General features: G+C 35.3%; 1 protein-coding gene across 1 annotated transcript in view; it reads left to right on the forward strand.

The window, feature by feature from the left end:
• Window positions 1-15,191, forward strand: part of LOC106157674 (14 kDa phosphohistidine phosphatase) — a 21,787-nt gene extending 6,596 nt beyond the window's left edge. The window contains exons 3-4 of the mRNA XM_013533387.2: window positions 6,766-6,890; window positions 14,133-15,191. Of these exons, the coding sequence (XP_013388841.1) occupies window positions 6,766-6,890; window positions 14,133-14,228 (221 nt within the window). The 3' untranslated portion in view covers window positions 14,229-15,191. The remainder of the gene's footprint in view (window positions 1-6,765; window positions 6,891-14,132) is intronic.
• Window positions 15,192-15,272: the final 81 nt, after the last annotated feature.

The following is a 15,272-nucleotide window of genomic DNA, read 5'->3' on the forward strand; positions in this document are numbered from 1 at the left end:
TCATGCCATTGCAAAGCAATTAATTACTAAATTTCACTGGGTGCAATAATTCAACACTTTGTGACATTGATTGAATTTGCAGAATATTAACCACATTTTTTATGTGAAATCATACCATTTCTTTATTGTCAGAATTTTCCAAGACCACCTATACAGTAGGATTTATCACAAAGTCTTGTACTGAAACATACTGTAATATAGCTTAAATGCTATTGCACACCATTTTCCACATGCAATTTAACTCATACATGTATAATGGTTGGAGTAGTTGTGGTCTTTTTACCACCTTTTTGGCAAATTTCCCTCATAAAATGGCGTATATAGCCTTGGCATTATGTGGCTGTATATTTAATCTCCTGTCTTGGCATTCTCTTATAATACGATGATCTATAATCCATCTTTTTTGACACTTGTATATATTAATTTTTGAGCTAATGAATGTGCTGCATTGCCTGTATTGGTTTGTGGGCATTTTTCCTATCACAAAACTCTTCTTCAATGGAGGAAAACCCCTGTGCAATTAGGTGTCTACAAATTGCAGACCTGATAGTGTTTCCCCTGACTGTTTATCCAAGAGTCTAGAATAGAAGCTGACAAGATAGCGAGGGCATTGACAAGTGTTGGCAGAGGAGCTGATTAAGCTTGATTAGTTATTTAATTGTTTATGTAGGTTTCATTGACCTTTTGACTCCAGATACATATATATTAAGTGTTTTGGAAATATACTATGTGCTGTACATCAACACGTGGCTTTTTTCTTTTAATTTTTAGAATATATCATATGTAATTTTTGCATTGTAAAATTGTTAGGTCATAGCCTTTGTAGAAAAAGTGTTTTATCAAGAAATATTAAAGAAAAACAGAAAATTGTAATTACAATTTTTGACCATGGCCCATGACTTAATTTCAATGGTGTTGATCAGAACACGACCTATGGTGAGATAATCATAATCTTATGGGCTGCTGCCAGAGCACATTGTGTTGAAGCTGTACTGTGTAGGATTCCCCCCACCCCCCCCCAAAAAAAAATTAAAGATAAATAAATAAATAAAAATCTCATAATAAGCCAAATTTCCTAGGGTAAAGTAAAAAGTATGATCCTCCTATCTTGACACTCCCCATAACTCGTAACAATCTGTTTAAATTAGAAGGTCCTTAACCAGTGCTCAAGCAATCAATCAATATCCGATGTCAAGGCCACACCATATGTCACTCTTTAATGGAGGAACCCCTCTCGCAGCTATCTCCACAGGCAATAGTCCTTGGTCTTGCTTGGCCCAGTAGGTCCTAGATGGTGGTGGAGTTTGTCCCTCCATCTGGGTCCCATAACTCGAAAGCATCGAGCATTGCGACCGAGCGCAAGCTTCTCAATTCTACAACTCTCCCATACTCGCCTCATATAATACATTATAGCCTCGATGTGATATCACTATTCGCAATACACGATGCTTTCGAGTTACGGGGCCCTGGTCTTTGGTCAGCTCTGCTGTCTTGCCTGCTGCCTTAAAGCCACTCTGTTGTTCTGATGGTATAGAGGTTGTCTTGAAATCTTGCCACATGTCCGGCCCATACCCTCTACCAGGGCGACTGATAGATTTTTTACAGATATTCACAGATATGTCTCTAGATAGATAGATGGTCATTTTGGTTCTTAGTCTTAAAACCAAAATGACCATCTATCTATGTAGAGACATATTAGTGAATATCTGTAAAAAATCTATCAGTTGCCCTGGTAGAGGGTATCCGGCCCTTTTGTGCTTGTTTGTCATGATGGTCTCGTAAATGTCTCTGATCTTTGTCTGTTCCTGGATCCAGGTGTTTTTCTTCTGATCTTGCAGTGTGATGCCGAGCATTATCCCTTCTCTCTCTTGCTGAGCAACTGAAAGCATATTTGTGTTGGTCATTGCCCACGTCTCGCTGCCATAGGCCATCACAGACAGCACTTGCTCGTTGAACACCATGCTCTTGATTTACTTGCTGGGTTTGTTGCTCCTCATGATGTTATCCACTGTCCCAAATGCTGCCCTACCCAGTGCTATCTGCCATTCTTGATCTTTTGCAGCAGGTCTCCATTTTTGGTTAATGTCTTGTTGAGGTGCACATACATGTTGCTGTTCACCTCCTCGTCAACGTTAACTTTTGCTCTCATGGCATGATTGTAAGTCATCACCTTGGTCTTTCCCAGGTGCATGTTGAGGTCATCCAACTTGCTGGTGTTGTGGCTGTTAGTGAGCATGTCGTAAATCTACGGGCTTTGTCACTACCAAGATGGATGTCATCAGTGAAGAGTACAGGGTTGAATGCTCAATTAATGGTTGTTCAAATTCCACTATCCATTCAATCTCAGTTCTAGTGCTGACTGCCAGATTCAGCCCAAGATGGTTGATGGGTGGCAAGGTTCTTCTGAAAGGAGTAAATTTAATTATTTTGGCAACCTTTGCCAAACACTTTTTGTTTTCAATTTGTATTTACATGACTTTCAATGGTTGAAATTATTGCAGTGTATTTTTCTCTGGTTGGTACCTGTATCTTTGCTAGCTTAGTTGTCTAGTCTCATAATTACAGGAGTATGTATGATAGTACAGTGTGTGTTTATTAACATTTGCTCACATTCTTGCCAAATGTCATACTTCTAGAGTGTGGTATTTGTACCGAAGCCAAGTGTTATAATTAAGCTTATTATACATTTTTGTGCTATGTTACCATGGTATGGGGTAAGTAATATATGATGGGGTAAATATCACTGAAGTAAATTATCAAACAAAACTTCATGCTTTTATGTCCTTGACCTTGGGCTCTGCAATATGTACATTTTTATTTATGGTATATTACATGATGAAAGCACGTGCGTTTATATATTGGGGATGTTTTGTCAGGATAACATTTATTCTTACATATTATTGGAACATGATTGTGTTGTATTGTATTTGCTTGGGATGTCGTATGTCATTGCAGCTTATTAAACTCGGTAAAATAAAGCCCAAAAGGATGAAGGCTGGTCGTGATATTGTTTCATAAAAAGTGACAAAAAGTGGAAAAGGAGCTAAGTCTTGTGAATCCAAATTGTGGAATGAAGTAGAGTCATGAATTGAATGGTGTGTTTGGAAAACCTTTTGTCTTTTCCAAGAAAGGGAAGATTAAAGGTTGGTTAGTCAAGGGGAAAGTGCTTTTTACCTTGAAAAAATCTGTTAGATATGAGTTTTCGGTGGGAAAGTCCTAGCTTGGAATGCTTTAAGTTAGATTGTAAGTACTGAAGCAGCTGCATTTGCATTATAACAACCTGCAGGTAAAGTAATGGGTTTTTTTCCGGCCTAATAACCGTTAGATTTTTCTGCTCTTCAACTGAGAGGCAGGTGAACCCCCACCTTGGCAGTTTAAGTGCAGAAGGTACGCTGCACTTGAAAATTACTTTGAAATGGCTATAGCAGTGATCCGAGTCATTTCCTTTAGACCTCAAATGGCCAAAAAAAACGGGACATTCAGTGTCTTTAATGTTTGTGTATGCTATCATCTGAGGTGTCTGGGAAAAAGAACATTTAGGTGCTTTCAGGATGACCTGCTAGACATTTGGATTAAGTGTCTTTCTAGATCGCATTTCTTGGAAATTGTGGGTCTTATTAAGTAGACAGTAGATCAGGATAATGGTAAATAAAATAGCGGAGGATATTTTAAGATTGACACATAATCAAGAATATGTAAAGGAGTTGCTTACTCTTTGCTTTTTTTTGCTTAAAATGGCTTTATAAAAAGTTGGACATTACACTGAACAATAGGGTTTGCTCTTGTTTTCTGTGGTATGTATATACCTAACATTCAGGAGCATTAAGGACCAGACATTTATATTTCTTCTAAGTGATTGGTTCTGACATACATCTATGAATCCTTAAAGATTTTAAGCTTATTTTACCTACTTCCACTTACAACAACACACCTGCAGGATAGAGTACTAGTAAGAAGCCTGGGGAAATGTGTTGTTTGTTGAAAATTCTTCTTTTCACCTTTGAAGTTTGTTTCTCAAGGACCATCTACTCAGTTCATGTGGGACTAAAAGCCTAAAGGGCAAAAATGATTTGTCCGAGTAGCATTTACCATGCATATTTGGTTAATACTTTGATAATTATGTGTTCTAAGTGATGTTCTGCAGTTATTGATTAATTACATGTATATGTACTTGAAAGCTAATGAGAATAAAGTTATTCCTTGACTCATTTAATGAGCTGGTTTTTTCTTTCAAAATGATAAAACAATAAATATATAAAAATAATAGATGGGGGGGGGGGGGGGGGGGGATTTACTGAGAGGGAGACTCTGATGGCTGGGAACCCCAAATTTATGTCCAGGTATGAATATGAGGAATATGCCTCATTGCTGTTTTTACCATTGTCTTACGAGAGAGAAATGTGCTACACCATACCATACCATACCATACCATACCACACCATGCTACTACATTGTACATACCACACCACACCATACCATGCTACTCCATACCATACCATACCACGCTACTCCATGCTATACCATACCATACCATACCATAAATGGCATACCATACTATACTATCGGACTGTACCATAATAGACCACAATAAATGTTTTGAAATGTCTCATGGCTCAGTCTAATACACAGGTTTCTAAAAAAAATTGCCCTTTAGCCAAGTTGGTCTTAACTGCAGTACCAAGAGATAGAATAAATCCAATTCTAAGAATTTCTAATTGGCTTGGAGAAAGACACTTAATCAAAATGTCCAGCAGGTCATCCTGAAAGCACCTAAATGTTCAAGTGCATCTTTTTCCCAGACACTTCAGATGATAGCATATATAAACATGAAAGACACTGAATGTTTTGTGAGATATATCCTTATACTTTGTGATGTTACCAGTCAAATATCAGTACTAAAATAATTTGGAGCTTTCATTTGAAGCACAAACACCTTTGAGATTTGTAATTAGATTAAATTAAAAAAACAACAGACACTTTTAAATCAACTTATTTAAATGTTATTAATATTATTATTGTTTTTGTTATTTATTTTTAATACCTTGAATGGTTATTTTGGTAGTTTTAACTGACCTCAAGAGGGTCAAGGGGAAGAAAGATTTTAGATTTACCATGTTTTTACCTTCATAAAATAAAGTTAAATAAAATAAATAGTGGAAATAAGCAATTCTTTATGCCCATGGCATCTTTCTTCCTGAGCTTTTAGTTGGTCCTTTTTGTGGTCCAAGTTATCTTTACCTAAACAAGAAAAAAATTAATGCATCACCTTTCTCACACACACTGTCAACTGTTATCATTGCTTATACTTTTCTGGAACTACCTTTAGAGCAATTTATGTAGACAGACCAATTTGTGGTGAACTTGTTTTATGGCCAATTGGATTTGATACATTCCCAGTAAATCACTTCTATTGAACTCCAGTGCTTTGTATCACTACTCATTTATTAAAAGTTTTCCCCCTGGAGATTGAGAAAACTGCCAGAAGTGAAAAGAAAAAAAAACTACCGTAATTTCCCAGTAATTTTAAGCATTGAACTAAGTGGAATATTCTCTTATCTTTTCAAGATTATCATTTTCAGTGCTTGCATAAATGAAACATCCATCAATTTTGGAAACTTTGTCAAATCTTTTTCAGTCTTATGAGCTAGTGCAGCAGATATTATGGCTACATAGCTACTTCATTTTTTAAGGGGTATACAAACCTAGTTTATTAAGACCCATCTACCTAACTCCATTTCTGCTTGGATAATTCTTGTAGTTCTCCATGGATGTTTAAAATAATGATGTATTTATTTAAGAATATGGCTTTAATATTCATACCAATTATTTAATCTTTGACAACATCAAAAAAAAAAAAAATAGTAAAAAGTTTGAAGAGTTCTGGATTGAGACTTGGACATAATAACGAATTATGTCCAAAATTGAGATAAGCTTCCAATTTTTGTAAGCCATTTTTCCAATTAATTTCAGTAAATACATAGATAAGTAAATGTTCTGGGATCAACAAAATATAGTCAATAAATTGTGGAGTATATATTTTAGAGAGTCATGTACTTCTGTCTATCTCCATCAAAGTCAGTGGTGTGTGTGTCCTCTCAGTACTGTAGGTGTGGTCTTTTGTCTTCATGTGTCACATGACTGAGTGACCACATTTTACATCCTACACTGAACAGTTTTGACTATATTTTGTTGATCCCAGAACATCGGGAGGTTCTCCTAGCAGAGATACATTATATATAATGCAACATTGTATATATATTATATTAGTACACAAGTTATAATTGATATTATATGATTATTTCTTTATTAGTTCTAGTTTAGTTACAGTATATGAATATATTTCATTAGTTAAAATTTTGTGTGACATTTAAACTTTAAGTTTAATAATTAGTGTCGCAGAGATAAAAATATATAATGTATCTCTGCGAGGAGAACCTCCCGATGTTCTGGGATCAACAAAATATAGTCAAATATATACTGAGAGGACACACACACCACTGACTTTGATGGAGATAGACAGAAGTACATGACTCTCTAAAATATATACTCCACAATTTATTGACTGTTTTGGTTATAAAAAAAAACATAAAACTCCTTATTGCACACGGCTTTCGGCTTTCTGCTATCGGCTATCGGCTATTGAATATTTGCGATGAACAATTTGAATAAAGCTAACCGTGTGCAATAAGGAGTTTTATGTTTTTTTTTATAACCAAAACAGTAAATGTCTTATATTGACACATTCATTTTTCTTTTGTATTATAGCTGACATTTATGATGAAGTGGAGCCCAGTATAGAGGGTTTGGGCCTGGACTGTGAGTGTGTTGGAGGAGGAAGGATGATTCATGATCCAGACAAGAAAAGCATACAGGTGTTTGGTTATTCCCAGGTAAGACAATGCATCTCATTCTGCTGGGACTCTTAATCTGTACAATCAGCTAAACTGAATGACACTCCTGCTTCTGGCATTAAGTAGACTACAGAAAAGGTAGTGATGATATGAGTGCATGCATGGGTAACAAGAAGAGGCCTGTTATTTAGTTAAGCTGATTGCACTCGGTGAGAATCCCCGCACAGCTGGATCAGTCAACATAGACCGATGGTGTCAATGGGAATGGAGTCAATGACCTCGGTGGGATTTGAGGTGATCAAGCTGTCTTCTTTTGTGTAACTACCATGCCCCTAAACAATTAAACTGGCGCGGAGGAGAAAATGGCTGGGTTTAGTGTAATCACACAGCTGGACACTTGGAATATTCAGTTTTATATGGACTTAGGGGCCATTCAGAATGAGAAGATCCGAGTGCTAACTGGTCCACGGCCTAAATATGGCGAATCTACTAGTACATGAAAGGAAGACCTCTTAATCCTGTAATGGTCTTTCCGCCTCTCACACGCCTCCCCATGCGTTGTCCCTCGACCAGTCGAATTGAGACAATATTTAATTACTGTGCCCCTGCAGGGACGATACCTGGGGAGGCGTAAAAGAGGTGTAGACACCATTACAGGATTAAGCGGTCTTCCTTTCATGTAGGTCTGGCATATTTAGGCCGTAGACCAGCTAGCGCTCAGCTATTTTCATTCTGAATGGCCCGTTACACATAATGTAACACAGACAGGGATATGTGGTACTCAACACCTACTAGTAGGTGTTAATTAAATTGTCCCCGCTGGTGAGGAATGCATTCCACCTGATCATCTCAAATCAGACAGGGGTTTTTCATCCAATTTTGTAACAGCTGCAAAAGACTGAGAAAACCCCTGGCACTGCCCTTGTAGAGGGTACTTTGTGTGATATATAAATTTTAAAGAAAAACACAAGCATTTGTTGCAAAGTGTAACTTGTATTTGAAATTTAAGAACAGGGGCCATCTTTAGCCAGGGAAGCAAATTAAAGATGTCTTGCCAAGTGTGTATGCCAAATGGATTTCAAAGCACAATATTTATGCACTGTTAAGGCAAGATTTTAAAGGGATAATAACTCCTCGTTTTGGCCAAAAATGAATTTTCCTGAAGTTAACAGCAATTTTCCCATACTTACCAATGGTTAAAAAATCCATTTTCACATTCAAAGTTAGTCCCTGTTTTTTTTCTAAAAAGTTTGATTTTTTGTTAAAATCTCTTAAGAGATTATAACAGAGTATAGCCATCAATGGAGGTCACGTGGTCTGAAGACAAGCTCAGATATCAGAATAATAGCTATAAGTTAACTGCTGTTTTTGTCGTAAAACAGAATATATTATATTTCTATGAGTTATTCTTAATGTTTTTATTGTGAAATATAGATCTCATACGAAGAGTTATTATCCCTTTAATGTAGCTGAGGTACAGTATTAAGCATTAACAAATATGCTAGACTGAACATTCCCAGGTAGGAATGGCAGTGGATCTTGCATTCCGAGAGATTTAGATCGATCAATCCGGATCGACCTAACTCCCTGGGGTTCACGCTAATTTGCAGTCAGTCGAGCACACACAACAGTTAATTACCCCCTTACAGCTTTTAGTAGGCGGGACAGACGCTTAAGCCAGCTAAGCTGACAGTAATCTAGTGAGACTCCCCACAGGGATAGATCTAAAATCTGTTGGAATGGGGTCTTAGAGTATTGTTGGCAAATAACCCACTATTCTAAAGGTCTGGAAATAAGTATTTAGCAAGGTTGCTTCTTTGATGTGTAAATTTTTATATTTGAAAGACCTGTTTAAGCATGTGGTCACAAAATGTAGGTGGCAGCACCTGTAATATTATTATACTTTAACTACATTTGTTGGAGCCAAGAGAGCCAACAGTGAAGACCATTTCTACAGAACTTCATGTACATGTAGTTTGAGTAGTAGATTCCTTGGTAAAACAGTATGCAGCATAAAATCTTTATACGAGTTACTGTCAAATTGTTGATATGAAATGGCTGCCCATACGTGTTCATGACATTATAATCACTGTGAGAAGTTTTATGAAAATAAAAAAAAGAAAGGGAAATTAAAAAAAGAAACAAAGAAAGCATTTATGACTACAACAACAATGAACATAAAGATTGCATGATTGGCCTGTGCTCATTTGTTATTTTATACATTTTGAGCTGAGTTTAAGCAGTGATACAAAATTACCAAAACCTTAACAGTTGACTTAGTACTCAAATATATTGCTTGAGGACATATTATTCAAGTTCTTACACAGACTTACATGCTTCTCAATGTCCAAATTTCCTACACAAATAAATTGCCAATTTTGTGATACATGTTCAGACTATATTACTTCAATGAGGAAATGTTGTTCTTCATGGACAACAGATAGCTGGAGGCAATGTTCCTGAGTTCTCCTTTCTCTTAAACATGGAAAAGCCACTCAGATGTATGAGACACTTGACCTTCTTAACTAATTTTAAGTAAATGTCATCATAATTGAAGTGAGTGGGGTTTGTTTTTGCTACCACATGAGTGCTTATGTGTCTTATGCTTCATGATAATTTAGCCTAAGGTAAAATCTTGACTCTGATTTTTGCTCAGTGAAAGTTGCTGGTGAACTCTTTTTAAAGTTAAGGCAATTGCTTTACTTTATTTATATCAGATATGCATTAGTTTTGAAACATACAAAATATAAATAGCAGGTTAGCTTTCCATTTTTGATGTAACAGAATATTTTTGGCCATTGTTTGACTAAAAGAAAGAAAAGAAAGAAAAAAGTAAACTGCAGTGTGTACACATGTTGACAACACCCATGGCATTTTGGCATTTCTGCTTGTGATCTTTTAAATTTAATTTTGTATTAGTTCCAGCTTTGATAGCACCTTAACCATGACCTGGATTGTTTTGATATAGTGAAATGTTCCTGAGATCAGATGTTTGCTGTTAAACCTCACCCTAAATCAGGGTCAGAAATTACCATTGGCCACATATATTGTCCTTTTAGCAGGTCCAGTAAATACATGTATCTATACAGTATACAGAAAAAATGGTAAAAAGATTAATGAAACATTTAAGTGCTGAGGGGTCCTTAAATGCATTCTACTTTATGGTATTTACTGGCCGTCACTATTGGATTTCAAACTCGAAATAGAAATGTAAATGTACATTCTAATTAAGGACACTTCTTCCTCACAGTTACTTACATTACTACATAAGAATGAACTTTTGGAATTTTTTATTTATCTTTATTAAAAAGGACATGATTGCAGATATACATCTGTAAGTATCTATTAGCTAGGTATTTTGAATGAAAACTTATAAGGAGACTAAAGCCAACGAAAAATCCAGTAAAATCAATTTTTTATATCAGTGGAATCTGAACCAGTTTCTTAGATTTCATTCCAAAGTATAGTCATTTCTGGGTTTATCTTTTCAGTGGGGAAAATTGTGAATTTTACAGATAGTGGTTTTTTTTTTTTTTTTTTTTTTTTTAAATTCATGAATTTTTATTCTTAAAATTAGAACAGTCCTTTTGAGTGGTAGCAACAAAATTGAAAAAAAAAAAAAAAAAAACTACCCTATACAGTTCTATGCCAATATTACAGTAAAAGCACCACAAATGCTATGCACAAATATAATTTTAATGATTCTAAAATTATGTCTGCCCATTGAAAAGATCAAATCATTATATCAGTCAATCTTTCAGTGTAATCAGTTTTATCAATTTTACATGTAATGTTAATTATGTAGAAATGGACTCCTTTTTTCTATACAATAACTGTGTTGATTGATGGAAGAGAGCAAACTGTTTCTTTAATTTTAGGCCTTGGTCTGTTTTAAGCTGTTCTCATTGACATTTTTCCCAGTATCTCAGAATGTTTTGCATTTAAAAATAATATAATGTTAATTAAGCTGATTTATGATAAAAGTCATATATTAATTAAGAACCAACCATGGAAATGACCACCACATAAAAAGCCCCTTGAGAAAGGCATGCTGCCTGGTTTGCATGTGCTTAAAGCATCTGTTCCACCACTGACATGAATAACTCATCCATAAGATATACCCCTTTTATTTTCAAGAGCTTTATTGATATCTTTTTTTCTTATTAGGTAGGGAAAGTGTTTATATAATTATCTTAACGAGATTGCTGTCAGTCCTCATATGTGCATATATGCATGGGCCTAAAATCTTTCTTTGTGTATACTAAAGCAGACAGATTGACTTGGTATAGAATGTTTTCCTGTAGAAAAGTCTTTAATAGTGGATTATTTTTGGGCCAATTGGATGAAAATGATTTGTCTTTACACCCACCTTTATGTCGTTTTTAAGGTTCTATTTCACATGAAGCCTGTTCCTTACTGTTCAAAATTTGGCAAATTAAATACCTAGGGCAAAGAGCGAATGCACCCTGAATAGTCCAAAATACTTCAATTCATCCAGTAGGCTTAAAGAAGTAGCTAAAATCTGCAAATTCATTACAGTACTTCAAATTATTTCCAGAGATGCACACAATGCGAGAGGACAAGTGCCCAGGGTTGGAATCCTTTATTATAAATTCAGATGATTTTTATGGCAAGGGGACATCTTTCAGTCGTTCCGTACATTTCTGCTTTAGAAAGGAACCAAACCAAAATACTAACAGTATCCTCCAAAGAAAGGCTCTTCATCTATAACCTTCTCCACATTCAAGCACATGGCATGGCTTGTTATATATTGGATCAATCTAAAACTGCTTTGTGTGAAGGTATCCATAGGCACCCTTTGCCTTTTATTTTCATGCACTGTATATTTCACATTTGTTCAGGGTGAAGGGTAATTTAAAATATAATATGGTGGTATATAAGAAATATGTCTGGCTGTGGCCAATCTAAATCTACATCCCAGATTTTATTAACTTTAAGAAAAGGGGGTGACAATTTGATTTTCAACATCAGCTCATGTTGAAAGTGGCTGGCTTGCAACTTCAACATTGGCATGGGTCTTAAAACAATACTGAGCATACATATTAGGCAATTGTCTTACTATGAAAGAAAAAAATTAGTAACAGGCAGTCATTACAGAGTATGTACAGCAAAGGTTAGTAGTTTGATACTCTGGATGACCGAAGGCTGATTGGCAAACACACCAAGAACAAATGTTACAATTAAGTTCAGATATGTTCAGAATGTCCATGGGAATCTAAAGCTCTTGGAAGCCAATGCCTGAACACACTGCTTTCCTGTCTGATGCAGTGAATGGCTTGAGTTTTTGGACAAATTGTCTAAATGAATTACTTTTATCCTTTAGCTATATACTTAATATCTGTATGTCGGGAATACAGGCTGTATCATGGTAACATGTTGTATCATCACTTCATGCAGTAGGTGTCCATGCAGTGATCAAATATTGATTTATTTGTTTAATAATTAATTGTGTCGAAGGGCTCTCAACTTACAAACAACAAATTAGCTTTAAATATACATGTTTGTCTATCTAGTCAAATGTATCAAATTTAATTATCCCCAAGCTGGTGACTATGTTAATCAAGGTGACAGTAAAGAATGGTAAACTAAGTGAAAATTATCAAGGAGTGGGTGAACAGAATCACATTTCCTCTGTCTGGTTAGAATTAATGTATTATTTCCTGTAATAGATGCCAAAGCAGAATAGTCTCGATTCTTGCATAAACCACAACTCATTAATCCAGCAGCGTTGTTTATCTTATTTGTTACATCATGGCGTTGGCTTGGTGTGCTCCATGCATTACTGCATGTACTGCATGCTTCAGCCTGTGTTGTTTATTCCATACACACAGGTATCTATTTATGCACCTTTCCTATCTTCTTCAAGGAGCATTTGTGTTAAATGGCTGGTACATGATTATACTTAGTCCCATCAAAGCATGTGTTTGTATTATACTGTAGTGTTGCACTTTGGCAACTACACTGTACATAGTCTGGTTTTTTCTTTCTTTGTTACACATTCAACTTGGGAGGTCTACCAGTAGTAGTAGATATCGAGGTGCAATGTCCAGCCAAATTACATGTTGCCAAAGTATGTATGTTTCAGATGTGTATTCTTCTGATATTTGGTAGATATGTTGACCTAAAAATTGAATTTTGATGACATTCATTAGGAAACCAGCTATTTGCACAAAATTGCATATTTGAACATATAACTTTTGAATCATTCTCATGCTACTTTTTATCCTTTATATTTTCCTCAAACTTACTGGAGTGAGACAGTACTTAAATACTGGACAGGTTAAATTTGAATGTCAGCTTTATTGGACTATTTTAAATGTTTCATTTTTCATACATTGGCCATCCAACTATGGAAAACTATTCAGAACTAAAAAATTAAAGAAAATGGATACAGTTAATTTAATTTGAATTAATAAGTTGAAGTTGCTTGGTAAAAGTGTTCAAAGTGTATTCAAAATCTGCTTTAGTACTCCTGTCAGTAATTCTCTCTCTGTCTCTCTCTCCACGTGTGTGTGTGTGTTCACAGTATGCACTGGAGAGAAGAACAGTGTAGAGAGATTTTTCATGGTGTCTAATGGTAGGGTAGTGATGTAAACCAGGTAACTTCTTACAATGTGGCAATGTTGAGTGGAGTTGTCAGGTGGAAGGTGCAGAATGATTAGTGGCTGTGTCCAGGGTATTGTCAGTTATGCTTAGAAAGTATTATTAGGATGGAAATGTCAAAAAAAAAAAAAAGTTGAAAGAGTATGATCATACACGCAGGCCCGTAGCCAGCAATTTCAAAAGGGGGTTCTTTTTCTGAAAAAGTGGACCTTTTCCCATAAAAACTTTGTGTCCCTAGATCAAATTTTACCCAGAGTGGACCTTTTCTCAGCAAAAGGGGCGGTTCTTTCGAACTCCCCGAACCCCCCCTGGCTACGGGCCTGTGACAACAGACTTGGTGGTTTGGATAAAAATATTTTGGTCCAACACTTATGTCAAACCTTTGGCATCCTAGTGATAAAATCTTACTTCACATGATATATCTACTAAAGCGACCTTTGCCCACCAGTGGTGTTAAGAGGGACTCTTTTCAAGTAAAATATTTAGTGATAGATTTCCTTGATAGTTAAGTTTTATGTGAAAAGATTGATTGCTATGATTTTAACCCAAAAACTGTCTTGACCTTTTTTCTCAAACAGCTGGTGCATAAGGCTATATATAAAACCAGGTCACTTACAAATGCAATTAAAATTATAATTGTTATTTATTTATTTTCAGGGATATGGACGAGCAGACCACTCTATATCAGCAGGAATCTTGAAAAAGAACTTCCCAAGTTACACAAGTATCACCTGGTCAAATGATGGATACTGAAAGACTTAAGACTGGAAATATTGAAGTTTATAGTCTGTTTATATAATTTGAAATGTTCATTTCATGGTCAGGACCCAGTGTCAACCAATATGCAATAACAGCATGTACAGTTGAACAGACACTTATGTAAAACTTAATATCAGTCTTTTCATGGCCAAGAAATTTTATCAGTACTTTTTTTAAAGAAGATATTATTGTTTATGTTGCCAAGTTTAAAGCTTGAGGAAAGAAAGTACAGTTATGTGTGTTATTTTCAAAAGAAGTTAGATGCTTTGTATATGTCTGAGAAAAAGTGTAATTTGATGATGCATGCTACTGAAGATGGCTGCCTGCCACAAACGTGAAAATGCAGCTTAAATGAAATTGTTGAAAATGTGGAGATCCTTTGAAGGTGGCATTTTGTGGTAGTCACATCAAATATTGCATTAGCTTAGACATTGCTTATTATGACAAAAACAAAAAAGACAAAAAGAGCGACTGAAGAAGTTATGGGTCTGCATTTGTATTATAGATGTTTGAAAAAAATAAATGAATGCCAAATCCAGCACAATTAGCATATCAGCTGGACCAAAAAAATGTTTTAGATCTACAGTAAATCGTTTGTCATGTTTTAATTTTTCTTCCATTTTCTGCAATTATACTTTTTGATTTGTAAATTTACAATTTATAATAATAGCCGTTTATTTAATTGAATAATTGGCATGCATTTTTTTTTCATTTTGACTTCTTAACAATAACTGTTACAGCAATACCCTGGGGGCTTGCTCTTGAGTTTAATGCAGAAAGCTGAGAAACTTTTTGGGTAGAAAGCATTTTTAATGATTAATACATGTATTTGTTCAAATTTGATATTATGAATGTTGTAGGCATGTAAAATGCATCTGGAGTCCATAAAGTATCTTTTTCTGATTCTTCTTAAATGTGTTGCCTTTGTAAACAAATAAAAAAATCTTTCATATCATGCTTTTGCGTGTGGTAGAATGCATGCTAGTTATCATTTATTTATATAAGTTTTATTCTCTCTCCAATAATACATTCTGTGTC

Source organism: Lingula anatina, chromosome 3 (genome assembly GCF_051362555.1).
Source record: "Lingula anatina isolate TDL-2025a chromosome 3, LinAna3.0, whole genome shotgun sequence".
Taxonomy (NCBI): domain Eukaryota; kingdom Metazoa; phylum Brachiopoda; class Lingulata; order Lingulida; family Lingulidae; genus Lingula; species Lingula anatina.